Source organism: Hemicordylus capensis, chromosome 4 (assembly GCF_027244095.1).
Source record: "Hemicordylus capensis ecotype Gifberg chromosome 4, rHemCap1.1.pri, whole genome shotgun sequence".
Lineage (NCBI taxonomy): Eukaryota > Metazoa > Chordata > Lepidosauria > Squamata > Cordylidae > Hemicordylus > Hemicordylus capensis.
Window position 1 is genome coordinate 101,823,392 of NC_069660.1, and position 15,027 is coordinate 101,838,418.

A 15,027-nucleotide genomic window follows, 5' to 3' on the forward strand; every position below is an offset into this window, starting at 1 on the left:
GTAAGAATTAAGGATACTTTTCAAAGCCTTTGTTCAGTTAGGAGCCATGTAAGTTTCCCAGCTGAAATTTTCCTGGGGATGAATCAGATTGGAAGTCTAGGTCTATTTCATCAGCTTGTGAGCCATTTTGGGACAGGTAACCATGTTCTTTATTTTTTCTATGTAAACCATTTTAAGAACTTTTTGTTGATAATCAGCATATAAATACTTACAGTAGCAAGAAAACAGGAAAGCTTTTAGCAAATATTTTGCATTTAGAGTGCAACATTCTGTAGGGAAATTGATAATTGAAATCATTGTGTGCAAGAAAATGTTTAAAAATAAAATTTGGGATATTTTTCAGCTTATAATGGTGAATTCTGATATTAATCTATGGATCATGGGAATTAAAATGGGTTACTTATTAAAGGTGCAAATATCAGAATTGGTTGCATTGTGAGGGTCTGTATGGAACATTTTATAACTGAGTCATGGTAGATTGTGGAACTGAGGCTAAAATGTGATCAGTCGTAGAAGGCACTCAGTCTTTCAGTTCATCAGTAATTTTAAACATTCTCTGATACTTCCTAAAATGTTTTGCTGAATTCCTGATATCTTCTGTGATCCTATCTATCTATCTATCTATCTATCTATCTATCTTATCTAGCACTTGATATATGTATCTCTAGGTGGTGTACACAATTTAAAACAAATATAAATCAGAGTAAAATTTTCACAGAATAAAAAGTTAAAACAATTTCATAGGTTTTAATTGATAAAAACAATTAAACAGTTTAAAATTAATTTCATTTAAAAGCCTGAGAAAACGGATGTGTTGAGGATCTTTCTAATAGCCATTGAAAGTTGAAATGCTCTTATGTTGAGTGAATTCATATTACAAAGTCCCAGGGCAGCCACAAAGAAGGCCCAGTCCCTAGTTTCCACCAAACAAGTAGATGGCAACCATAACCGGACCTGCCCAGATGATCTTAATAGGTGGTTGGGTTCATGACAAAGAAGGTGCTCTCTTAAGTACCCTGGACCCAAACCATTGAGGGTTTTATAGGTAATAACCAGCACTTCGTATTTTGCTTGAAAATGCATCTGCAGCCAGTGCAGTTCTTTCAGAATTATTGTTATATAGTTCCTTCACGTTGTCCCAGAGACCAGTCTGGCATTCTGTACCAATTGTAATTTCTGGACTACGTACAAAGGCAGCCCCACATTGCAGTAGTCAAGCCTGGAGTTTACCAGCATTTGGACGTAGATGACATATCAGCCGGAGCTGATAAAAAAATGCTCCTGGCCACTGCCGCAACCTGAGAAACCAGAGAAGGTTTTGGATCCAGATCTCCCAAGCTAAGCTGATCTTACAGGGGCAGTGTAACCCCATCCAGAACAGACAGATCTAAACTATCTCTTGGGTCCCGACCCCCCAGAGTCAGTACCTCCGTCTTATTTGGATTTAACTACAGTTTGTTATCCCACATCCAGATCATTATTCTCTCCAGGCAGACGTTTAGGGAAGTTATGCCATTTCCTGATGAAGTCAATATGGAGAAATAGATTTGGGTGTCATCAGCATATTGATAACACCAAATGTTATCAATCTCCGGATGATCTCCCCCATTGGAGACAGTATGGAGCCTTGTGGAAGTAGTTTGACCACAACCTCAGGAGTCACAAACTGCAATCTAATAGCAATCTAATCTCTTATAGCAATTTAATGCTATAAGAGGAGTTTCTAGACACCTCCACAGTAGACTCTGCAGTAACTGTGAAATCCAGTTCAGCCGGAATTGATTGATTGATTAAGTACCGTCAAGGCAGTATTGACTCTTTAGCGTCCACATAGATAGATTCTCTCCAGGATGATCTGTCTAAGGATGAACTTGGCCTTTAAGGATGAACTTGGCCTTGAACTCTCAGTGGTGCATGCATTGCTATAGTAGTCGAATCCATCCATCTTGCTGCTGGTCGTCCTCTTCTTCTCTTTCCTTCAACTTTTCCCAGCATTATGGACTTCTCAAGGGAGCTGGGTCTTTGCATAATGCGTCCAAGTATGATAGTTTGAGCCTGGTCATTTGTACCTTGAGTGAAAATTCTGGATTGATTTGTTCTATGATCCATTCGTTTGTTTTACTGGCTGTCCATGGTATTCTCAAAAGTCTTCTCCAGCACCAGAGTTAAAAAGCATCAATACTTTTCTGTCTTGCTTCTTCAAAGTCCAGCTTTTGCATCCATAGAGTGTCACCGGAAAAACCATTGTCTGAACGATTCTAATCGTTGTAGGTATAGACACGTCACAGCATCTAAATATTCTTTCCAAGCCCTTCATCACAACCCTGCCAATTGCTAGTCTGCAGCGTATTTCTGGACTGCTTGATCCTTTACTGTTGATAGTTGATCCTAGAAGGCAGAAGCTACCCACCAATTCTGTGTCTTTATTATCAACTCTGAGACTGGTTGCTGTACCTGTTGTCATTAGTTTAGTCTTCTTTACATTTAGTCGTAGTCCCATTTTTTTTTACTGTGCTCCTTGACTTTCATTAGTAGAGCTTGCAGATCATCTGCATTCTCAGCTTTCAGAGTGGTGTCATCACTGTAGCGCAGGTTATTGATGTTCCTTCCTCCCAACTTTAAAACCACACTCATCTTCTTCCAGTCCAGCTTTTCTCAGTATATAATCAGCATATAAGTTGAATAAATAAGGAGAAAGCTGGAAAACAAGAGATTTAATCCACCAAAAAGTTGTTGAAGACTTGGAGGCTAGTGTGTATCATGGAATCCTAGAGTCATTTTATTTTATTTATTTATGTATTTGAAGCATTTAATATACCACCCACTCCAAAGACTCCAGGTGGTTGGCTACAACTCCCAGCATCCCCAGCTGCAGTGATATTTGGCTGAGGATGCTGGGAGTTGTAGTCAACAGCACCTGGGATTCCTTTTTACAGGGAACACCACAGGAGGCACACACTAGCCCCCTTATAACCCTAGACAAATCCACTGGACATGAATTTGTGGAACCTATGTGGGCAGAAAATAACTGTTTCTTTGCTGCCCACACTGCCAGACTATAGATCTTCAAATGTGCTCTGTGTTGTGATCTGATGGATTTGTACTGAGTCTTCCTCCACTTGTGTGCTAGTCACCTACCTCGCAGCATCAGTTCCCATAGTTCATCCAAATACCACAGGATTGATCTTGAAGCAGGTCGGAGAGAACACTTGGGTGTGATTGGGTCTACTGGTCTAGTGAGTTCATTATCCCATGTTAGGTGGATTAAGTATGTGCGTATATGTGATATATATTTTCTCTACTTCTTCTAAGTGGAAGTATTTCATAATGGCAAATGTGGCCCGTTGTTCACTGAGCAAAGTAATTTTATGTAGACTACACTTATAGGAAAGTTTAAGAAATTAAGTATATGTAATAAAAAAATTTATTAATGTGCTTTGAAAATAAAAATAAAAATAAGTTTTAAATTTATAGGATTTTCATGTCAAGCATTAGTCATTTTATTGAATAATTACCATACATAGTAAATTTGAATCTGAGATAGACCTTCTGTTTCTCTTGGGCATGATGCTGTTTTGGAATTATTGATCTGATAATTGAATGTTAAAAATCTGAGAGCAATAACAGTTGAAATATAACGATATTCAGAATTTCTTCTTAAAAACCCAAAAATAATTATTGAAACTTTTCACCCAGCATATTCTGGTGTAAAATGTAGTGCATTCAGCTAATTTAAGTGGCAGGATTGTTTTTGCGAAATTTGGTATCTGAAGGTAATTGCGAAGTATGACTATTTTTCAAACACAAACACTCAGGACATCCCATCTCCTGCCAGTATTGTTCCCTCTGCTTCCACTGTAATATGAATTAGCAAGCAATGGAATGGAGTCCCCAAATTCATCAAGAAAATATCACGTATAAGAATGTACAAGTCATTAATCTGTGGCAAAACCAATTAAAACCACATTCTACCAGTATTAGAATGACTCAGATTAAATCCAAAGATTAGATGAGAGATGCATTTCGGAGCATGTGTAACTTTCATATGATTAGTTCAATCTGCCAGATAAGTGCTTTTCAACTTTAATCATTTTGTTTTTCTTTATAAAAATGTCATTTTGTATATAGATTGCATTTCTATGCACTCCATGCTCATGTTTTGTACAAAATGCTTTGGAGTGAGGAACCAAACTAAATATAGTTATCTGTTTTCATTCAGCTTGCTTGTGTCCTGACCCAGTGAACAGAGTGTAAGCCAACGGCTTTCCTGGCTTTATGCTTGCTTATTCTGTATGCATAACCTTCCTTGTGGCTGCAGATTAGAATGCCAATACCTGCATTTTACAAACTTTCCTATATTTTATTGTGAAAATAGCAAACTTCATTCTCTGTGTCTGCTGCTGCTCAGCCTAGGAAATATGACTAGAAGGATTTGATGGGGAGGACACTATTTCTAATGTATGTCATCAACTTATTCTTTGATACTGGGCAAATAGGAAAATGAAACTGTCTTGCTTCTGAGTACAAAAATGTAATGGAAATATAGTATCTCACCAGGGGCGTAGCAAGGTTGGAGTGGGCCCAGAGACAAGATTTTAAAATGGGCACCCACACACACACACTGAAGCTCAGCTCATGAAGTAAAGAAATCTTAAATGAGGCTGAATGGTGGTAGCAAAAAGCATTATATATATTTCCTATGTGCCACAATGGAACATCATCCTAAATTATTTTTTTAAAGGTTTTGTAAACTGTGGACGATGCAAGTCATTTAATGGTACTAGAGAAAGACATGCTGTTCTGGTAGCTCCAGGTCTTAACACTCACATCAGTTTTGGAGGATGAATGCAACTGAGAGAAGCCCGGGTGGGTGTGTGGCTGGGGGAGTCAGTCATGTGACTTGCCTCTGCCCCCCCCAAGGCCCCCAACTGTCTCCCCTTGCCCTATTATAGTTACGCCCCTGTGTCTCACATACATTATTAGATTTCACTCCTGATAAACAGTTGTGGATATGTGCTCCCTAATAATTTGAACAAGGTATTTTTTTAACAAAATGGAAAAGAGGAGAAATTATTTTGCAATTTGGTCCAATTTTAATGGACTATATGGATTTTGAAGATTATATATTTAAAGGGTTTTTTTTTAACCTTGTTTGTTTCCCCCCTCAATTTCTTTCTCATGGTACTGAGATAAATATTATATTTTAAATATGAAGATCAGGAGGGAGGCATACACATATCTTTTTTTTCCTTTTTTTAAAAAAAAAGATTGATTATATATGCATATTAGTTTTATTACTTAAGAACATAAGTGCAGCCTCCTGGATCAGGCCCACAGCCTATCTAGTCCATCACCCTGTTTCACACAGTGGCCCACCAGAAGGCTCTGAGAAGCTCACAGGCAAGAGGTGAAGGCATGCCTTCTCTCTTGCAGTTGCTCCCCTGGTATTCAGAGGCATCTTGCCTCTGAGCAGTAGCAGCCGGGGGCGGGGGGTAGCGGCAGTAGCAAAAGGTAACTTTAAGCATAAATCGGTGGGTGCTTATCTTCACTCAGTCTGCAGCACTCCCTGCAGCAGGGGATTGGCTCCCCCACTCACCTGGCCGCCAGCTGGGGATTAGCTCTATGGAAGCCAGGTGAGTGCAGAGCTGATCCCCCACTGCAGAGAGTGCTGGGTGGTGCACTGCTGCTAGTAGCACCTTGCAGGTGCAGCGGTAAGAACCTACCAATTTATGCTTAAAGGGGCCTCTCACTGTTGCATGTTTATTTCTGCCGCTTTCCTTCCACCCACACCCACCCCTCCATTTCCCTCCAGCCCCCTGTGGCCACGGGGAGCTTATTTTAAAATTTTGCCCGATGCACAACAAAGATTCCCTCATACAACAGTCACTTGTTCTGTCTCTTCTGCCTGGGGGTAACTCCCCATCTCGATGCCTGTGCTGTTTGCAGGGGCTTTACTAAACAAGCCTACCGAAACCACACCATGCATTTATGTGCAATTTTGTGGGAGAGGACTCTTGCTGCGAACACCTCTAGCACTGGCATGAGCATTGACCTTTCTGGCCCTTGTGCTAGGACAATGCTGCAGGATGCAGGTGATCTTTCAATGGACCAAGCGGCACTGCAGACTGCACTGCATCCACCACCTTTTTCCTCTGCAGGTTCTGCTCATGCCTGCTGCTGCTACGCACATGCAGGCCCTTTCTCCCGCAGGGGAGCTGGGAGCTGCATTCAACAGTGAGATCAATGAGGTTTTCACAGATCTCTGCATCATCTGCTTCCTCCACTAGAAAGGTTTTGGCCATGCTACACACACTACAAGCAGATTTCTTATCACTCTAGTGACTCCTTTCAGCAGCAGTGTTACTAAACAACAAAAGCCGACTTCTTCAGCCAGGCCACAAACCCAACCTGCAATTAAGTCTAAATCTACTTTCTTGAAACAGCAGTGATGCCACCACGTCTTCCCTGTCTGCCTCTTCCAGGCCTGGACAGCCGTCATGATGGACAATTAGGTGCTAGCTATTGTCCAAAACCAATACAAGATAGAATTCCAGTCCTTGCCCCCTTTTTCAGGAATTCAAGTGACCTCTTCCTCTCTGGATGTTCCATAGGAGGTCAAAATTAGTTAATAGATTAACTGTTGAAAAAGTTAGGCAATTATACGTCTGTCTCCAAGCTCTCATGGTTGGAGAAAGTGATTGAGAATGCTGTCTAGAAGAAAAATATTATCTGGACCCATTTCAAATGGGATTTGGGGCAGGCTATGGGGTTGAGGTAGCCTTGGAATATCTCCAGTTATGAATCGACAGGGGCAGCCTGACTGTTGGTTCTTCTAGATATCTCAGCGGATTTCTGTACAATTGACCATGGTATACTCCTGGAATGCCTGATGGGATTGGGAGTGGGGGGCACTGCTTTGCAGTGGTTCCGCTCTTATCTCTCAGGAAGATTCCAGATGGTGTTGCTTGGAGATTGTTGCTCTTCAAAATGAGAGCTATTGTGTGGGGTCCTGCAGGGCTCCATTGTATCCACAATGCTTTTTAACATCTACATGAAATTGCTTGGAGAGATCATCGGGGGATTTGGTGTAGAAAATAGAAATCTATTTCTCCGTATCAGCTTCATAAAGAAAAGACCTAACTTCCCTAAATGCTGCCTGGAAGCAGTAAGGGACTGGATGAGGAAGAACAAACTGAGACTGAATCCAAGTAAGACAGAGGTGCTCATTGTGGGTGTTCAAAATATAGGAAGTGCCTGTTGGATGGGGTTACACACACACACCTTGGAAAGAGCAGGTACGTAGTCAGAGTACTACTGGGCCCAAACCTGTTTTCTAAGGTTGAGGCATTGGGCAGGAGGGCTTTTGGCTGATATTCCAACTACATCCATTTCTGGAGATAAAGGACCTTAAAATAGTGGTGCATATGCTGGTAACATCCAGACTTGATTACTGCAGTGTGCCCTACATTGGGCTGCCTTTGTATGTAGTCCAGAAACTGCAACTGGTACAGAATGCAGCAGCCAGGGTGGTCTCTGGACTGGGTTACCTGAAGAGCTCACATTACACTCATTTTAAAAGAACTGTACTGGCTGCCAATCAATTTCCATGTGAAATACAAAGTGCTGGTTATTACCTATAAAGCCTGGAGCGGCTTGGGTCCAAGGTATTTAAGACAACAGCACCTTCTTCATGAACCTTGCCGCCTATTGAGATAATCAGGGGAGTTCCAGCTGAGGTTGCCACCAGCTCAGTTGGTGGCGACTGAAAACCAGTTCTTTTCTAGGGTTATCCCAGGACTTTGGAATGCACTTCCTAACAAAATTAGAGCCTCTCCTTCTCTGGATGTGTTTAAGAAAGATCTGAAAACATACAGTTCTTTAATATGGCTTTTAATGTATAGTTTTAAAGTTTAAAGTTCTAGACTTTTTAATCTATATTTTAAATTGTTTAAATTGTTGTGTTTTAGATTGTGAACCACACAGAGGTTTGCATATGGGGCAGTAGAAATGTGCTAAATAAATAAAACAAATGAGGAACAACTATCTATTTATTGCACTATAAAATGAAAAGGCTCTTTGTCTAGGCATGAAAGCAAAATAGTGTACTTAATTTTGGGTTATAAATCTAAGTACACTATTATTTTAAAGTTTAGTTTTTCAAAATCCCCCCTACCCACAAGTGTCCTGTGTTCTGACAGCATTATATCTCGTCGTCTTTAATTTGATAGTTTCTCCTTTTCCCAGCTACTCTTCAGTCTGCTGTTGCTATAGAAACATTCACAATTCATAGTTAACATTGTACTGCTAACACCATCTCCCAATGGAATGGTAGTTCTAACGGTGATGCTGATATAGTGTACACTTCTGTATTTATGATTTTATTTAATTCCTTTTAATGTGTTAATTTATTTCACCTTGTGCTCTTTATGGCTATGGCTTTCAAGCAATATTCTGAAAGCAATTAGCAATTCACTGTATGTGCGAGAGATTGATTGATTGATTGATTTGACTGACTGACTGATTGATTGATTGATTAGCACAATGGCATTAGCGTGAAAATGAAGTTTGGTTGAAATAATACTTTGCGAACTATTGGTGTGGAAATCATCATAGTTTGAGTAGAAGTGCCAACCATGTGGTGTTGGGGTTTTTTTAAATAAAAATTTGGCCTTATCTTGCCACTTTACATCTTAAATTTATTTTGTGCTTGCCCACAATTACATTAAGCAAAATAATAATAATAATAATTTTTTTAAAATGGAACAATAATGTTGCTATGCTTGTTGTCTGGAGAATCCTTGAATATTGCTCCCATGGTGGATAATATAAATAATGGTTGCTGCCAAACAGGTCACAGGACACCACCTAAGACTGATGTATGAAACCGATCATGTCATAAAACGAGAGGAATGGCGTTACCAAGTGATCAAAATCTTAGTTGATGTCTTTAGGGACTTTCCTGTGAGAAGCTAGGACCTTTGTTTAGCAAATTAAGTTGTTTCAAATAACAATACATCTTTGGCTCTTCATTACAGAGGCAACTTTACTGCTGAGATCAGGCTGTGTTCCTGCACTGGTGTGCCAGCAGGTATCAATGTTGCTGGACCTCAGCGTTTTCTTCCAGGCCCTTGGACAAGTGCAGTTTTTAGCCACATTGCTGTACTGCTGTTGCTGTAAAAGTAGCTATACAAGCCTCTACTGGAAGTATAACAGCATTGTGGTATTGGGAAGGAATAACAAACCTCTCTCCTGAGACATCTAACAGTGACAATCAACATGACTCTAGTTATCATGTGGTGGCTTGGGGAGGGGGGATACCCCATTGAACACTCCAGTAGTCACAACAGGGCAATGATATATTGTCCAAATGAAAACATTTAGGAAAGGAGATTTATACATATTTCCTTCCCTAAAAGGTTTTAATTTAGAAACTGTATTATAACTCTGATGTGACTTCTGGAGTATCCATCTATCTATCCAATAACTTTATTTTCACTCTCTTTCCCTCTTGTTAGGAATGGAAACAAATAGATACTGTAGATGATAAATTTCCTAGAAATGGTCTTTGACCATGATAATAAATTGATATTTCAACTACTGCAGTAATTTTAACTTTTGTTTCAGGATTCATAGCATGTAGCCACCATTTTTCTGCATGTTTTCTTTAGAGAAGGATCCATAGCTCAATGGCAGAACACATCCTTTGCATCAAGGAGTTCCCAAGTTCAATGGCCTATCCAAGCAGGGTGGGGAAAGACCACTACCTGAAACTCTGGAGAGCTGCTGCCAGTTGATGTAGACAGTACTGAGCTATATTGACCATTGGTCTGACTTGATACAAGGCAGCTTCCTATGTTCCTATATTGTGTCTTTTAGAGTTTTTCCAAACATGACTGTTCAGATAAATCTTACCATGCTTTTTATTGTTTTACTCTTCCTGTGTTAGCTTCGGATGAACAAATCAGTGCTTATTCTCTACACTGGACTGTGAAATTGATTGATTGATTTGCATTTCTATACTGCCCCATCCAATGGCTCTGGACAGATTACGAAACCAAAACAAAATATAATCATTTAAAAATCAAACTTTAAACCATAAAAATGAAACAATTCAAACACAGTTTAAAACAGTTTAAACAAAACTGTCTAAAACAAGTAAGTTCATAGCCTGCTAAATCTGCATTCTTAGCACACTGCACATTAAGGGATGTTGACTCAGTTCTCTCCCTTTGTGCGAAATTTCCAGTGTGTATACATATCTCTGTGGATGCTTCTATACAAGTGATTATGCCAAGGGACTGCCATAATCTTCTTCCTCCCACACACCATTTAGAGTCTTTGAAGTCATTTTTCTGGTGGAGATCCTTTGTGGAATCTGTTTTTGTACAGGAACTCAGTGATCATTGGATTGCTTTCTATGCAGTCTTTCCTGGACACAACAAAATAGCAATCAAATACACATAGAAACTGTTAATGAACACCATATTGATCAAATAAATCATTCACTCTTTTGTACATCCAGAAAGATGGTTGGTGATATGATACTTATTATGTTTGGCTTGTGCTGATTCCCTGAACCAACAATCTGCAGACCTTGATTCTTTTTTTGTAAACTGTTTTTTGATCAAAATCCAATTTAAAATTTAAAAAATCTGACTTTTTTTAAAAAAATCATCTATTTTTATCAACCCTTCTATGCATCCCTGAAAATGTCAGCATTCAAACAAGATGGCAAGCTTTCTAGTCCTTGTGATCGCCGAGGAAGGTATTGACAGGTTGAAGGCAATGTCTCAGAGGCCAGAGAGCAGAGTCCTTGCTAACCCCTGCTAACTGAGCAAAGAGGCACCTTTTAAAGTGGAGATTCTCTTATATTTATTTTTATTTCTCATTTATTTATTTATTTGATTTCTATACCGCCCTTCCAAAAATGGCTCGGAATGGTTTACACTGAGAAATGATCAATAGATAGGATGGATCCCTGTCCCCAAGGAGCTCACAATCTGAAGGGAGGCATGGGGTGGACACCAGCAATGGTCACTGGGGGTTCTGTGCTGGGGGTGGATGGGGCCAGTTGCTCTCCCCCTGCTAAATAAAGAGAATCACCACATTAAAAGGTGCCTCTTTGCCAAGTTAGCGGGGGTGGGGGAGCAATTTGCCTTGTCGAATCCCAGCACAGCATCCCTTCGGTGACTGTTTCTGGTGTCAACCTTGTGTTTCTTTTTGTATTGTGGGCCCTTTGGGGACAGGGGACCCATCTGATTTATGTATTGTTTATTTTTCTGTTGTACCGCTTTGAGAACTTTGGTTGAAGAGCGGTATATAAAAATTCATATTAGTAGTAGTAGTAGTAGATTTGGATCGGCACTAGCTGATGCACTGCATGTAAGTATAGATGCAGAATCCTCCCCTGCCTCTCTCTCTTTCTCTTGCTCCTTTGAAATAAAAACCCAAACCAGAAGCCCAGGAAGCAAATGCAGCTAACTGGTTGTGTTAACTGGAAATTATCTCCTAATGATATACTTTATGCACTCACCTCTTTAATTTTTAGAGAAAATCAGGCAACGATATGCAGATCTGCCAGGGGAATTGCACGTTATTGAACTTGAGAAGGATAAGAATGGACTTGGGCTCAGCCTTGCTGGAAACAAGGACAGGTCTCGTATGAGCATTTTTGTTGTTGGCATCAGTCCAGATAGTCCTGCAGGAAAAGATGGAAGAATGCACACTGGAGACGAACTTTTAGAGGTAATTTCTCTCTCTCTCTGATTTTGTTTTTATCTTGTACCATTGGGGGAACTCAAAATATTCTGCTGCTCAATGTAAAATAATCTGCAACTGCCAAAAAGAAAGCTTAGCTGCAGGCACAATGTGTGACATCCCAAAACAGGATGTCCTTTTCTCCCCACTCCCACCCCACCAAGAAGACTGATCAGTTCCTGTGAGACCCTAGATCATGGAAATTAAGATGCACCTCCACAGAATTTGTGTGATATTAGATATGGGGAGTGTAAGAGAAAGGAAAGGAGTATTACAGCCGCTCTAGAGCCAAATACCTTTCTCTACTTGTCCACTTGTACATAGGACATTTCAAAGTGCTTCATTGCCTCTGTAATGCTTACAATGTATCTGTAACTTTGATCAGTATTATGGTCCCTCTATTGTAGATAGAGAACTGAATCTGAGAGAGTAGTGGCCTGCCTAAGGCCACCTAGTAAGTTTGTGACTGAGATAGGATTTGGACCACTAATTTCCTGGCTCATGCCACTAGCCCTCTTACAGTTTTTATAACGAATCCTATCTGAATAGCAGGTTACATGGAATGGATGCTTCCATCTCTGAACACTGGATGAAGAAGAACCTTGGGACTTGTATACCTCCTGAGCATCCCCATATGAACAGGTTGCTTACCTGTAACAGATGATCTGGTAGTGATCCCACGACATTCATAAACATTGGGTTCTGCACCTGCGCAGTTCACTTCGGGTTAAATTCATTAGCTCCTTGAGATGCCCCCTACTGCCTGCTGCGCATGCTTAGCATTAGTATATCCTTCAGTACTAGTTATACTGTGATGATTAAACTTGCCTAAGTTGTCAGTCATCATAGCATAACTATTCTGGTAGGATTTGGGGAAAGGCTTCATTGTAAGAGAACTGCTGGAATGAGTAGGATGTTTGTGCTTCAAATTCCATTTCAGCCACAAACCCTTTTGGTAGCCTTAGGCAAGCCACTATTTTCTTTCCTTTTGGTTCCCCATTGGCAATATGGGGATCATAATACTGGCTATTGTTACAGGGCCATTGTAAGCATTATGTAAGCAGTGAGCGTTTAGAAATGCACTGTGTTAATAGTAAGTAACAATAGTAGTCACTGAAGGAAAAGATAGTTTCCCCCGCTCTGTTTCAGCATTTTGTGTCACAGTGGAGTAATTTGGAATGATAGTAATTGCAGAAGTTTCCTAATAATGGCACAGTATTCCCTACCTGGTGGTTTCACAGCATTTAAACAATGAAAAAGGATGTCAGGAAAAATGCTAAACCTATCTAAAGATGTGCCAGTGTTTGGGGTATCCTGTAATTACAAGTTTTTGACATATTGTGCAGATTTGTTAGATGTAAAATACAGTCACCTTTCTCCCCTCTATTGGATGCTAAATTATATTAGAAGTCTTCTACTCCCATAAAAATATGGCAGCACGGTGCCATCCCCTGTAGTTCTTGAGATATTTAATATTTTAGTAGGATGAGATTTTGCAGCTATGAGGATTAAAATGCTGGAGATGTAATATTGTCCCCGTTCCCAGAGCAGGGAAGATGAACATTGCTCATTTGCACTTTTAAAATTAATTAAATATAGTCAGATCTTTAGCTTACTTACCAGTTAATCTGGAGCAAGGATGTAGAGCAAGAAGAGAAATAAAAGGCAGGGGCAAGAAAACATACTAGTTGGGGAAGGACTCCAAATTTGTAGCGGGACTTAAGTTTTAACCAAGGCTAAGCTCTGTAACATGTTTTGAGTTCAGGTCTAGCCTTAACACATAGATCCTAATAATCTAAATGATAATATTTGTGCTCATATGAATGTCCTTTCCTTAGCAACGAGTAATTCCAAGCAGCCCCCATATATCTAAGGTTGGCAGGGCTGGTCCTAGGGTTTTTGGTGCCCTAGGCAAAGTATGACTTTAGCACACACCCTCCCCACATTGTTCAAATTATATTCTGTTTTTTACAGAATAGAATTTTAACTGAATGTGTGGGAAGGCCACCAAAATCCTACTTGGCAGTTCTAGATTCACCTAGTGGACGGGAAACTAGACAGGACAGGAGTGGGGGAAATGAGGGGTACAGTCTCTTCAGTGTAGGCAAGTCTCAGCACTTCTTACTTTAGCAATTAACTACTTTTGCATCTAAGCAAATATTTGTGAGTTACATACCATCAAGATAGTGGTGTTTATTGGTATATGTAACGTTTATTGACTGACTTGAAGAGACTGAACATCCAGATCTTAGTTGCCTAAATTGTTGCAGAGTGAGCCAGCAAGTGATGGGGGCACTGACCACAGCTTACAAAAAACACACATTTTGCTGTCATAATAATTTATTGTGTGTTAGGTCCATTATCTCACACTCCCATAATCTTTTCAAACCAATCAGCTGTAAATAACATAAGATGAGTCCTGCTGAGCCTGGTCAACGATCTGTCTAAGACAGCATCCTATTTCTCCAAGTGCCCAACTTGGAAGAAGCCTACCAGCAGGGAGATGTCCCTGCCAGGGGCGTAGCTATAATTGAGTGAAAGGGTTCAAAGAACACAGGCCCCCAGCTCCTGAGGGCCCTCCAGCTCCATCCATCCCTATTTTCTGCATTGTCTCCCTCATTCTGGGGGGCCGCCAGAGAGAGGGATGAACATGGGCCCCCTCTCTCCTAGCTACACCCCTGGTCCCTGTAGATAGCATTTCAGCTGAATCGTCCTACCTTGGATCTTCCCAAACTGAGGGAATGGGTAACAAAATTGCAAATGTGGTTCAGTGTTAGCAAGTATGGGCCAAACCTCCTCAACTTCACATATATGTCAATGGGGTCTGAGCTGTCAGGGTCTGAGTTGTCAGTAGCTTAGGAGCTACTGACCAGGAGAGGATCTTAGGCTTGTGGAGACCAGGAGAGGATCTTGATAGCACATTGAACTTGTCGACTCGATGTGCAGCAGTTGTGAAAAAGGCCAGTTCTATATTTGGAATCATTAGGAAGGGGATTGAAAATAAAACTTCTAATATTATACTGCCCTTATACAAAACTATGGTGCAGCCACATTTGGACTACTGTGTTCAGTTATGGTCACCATATCTTAAGGAGGACACTGTAGAACTGAGAGAGGTGCAGAAGAGAGCAACCAAGATGAGCGGGGCCTAGAGCACCTTCCTTATGAGGTAAGGCTACAACACCTGGGGCTTTTTAGTAAAAAGACGACAGAGGGGAGACATGATAGAGGTCTATACAATCATGCATGGTGTGGAGAAAGTGGATAGAG

General features: G+C 40.5%; 1 protein-coding gene across 12 annotated transcripts in view; it reads left to right on the top strand.

Moving 5' to 3' along the window:
* Window positions 1-15,027, top strand: part of PATJ (PATJ crumbs cell polarity complex component) — a 260,848-nt gene that overhangs the window by 154,990 nt on the left and 90,831 nt on the right. For all 12 annotated transcript variants that reach the window (XM_053243239.1, XM_053243238.1, XM_053243236.1 and 9 more), the window contains one exon: window positions 11,549-11,745. In XM_053243239.1, coding sequence (XP_053099214.1) covers window positions 11,549-11,745 — 197 coding nt within the window. The remainder of the gene's footprint in view (window positions 1-11,548; window positions 11,746-15,027) is intronic.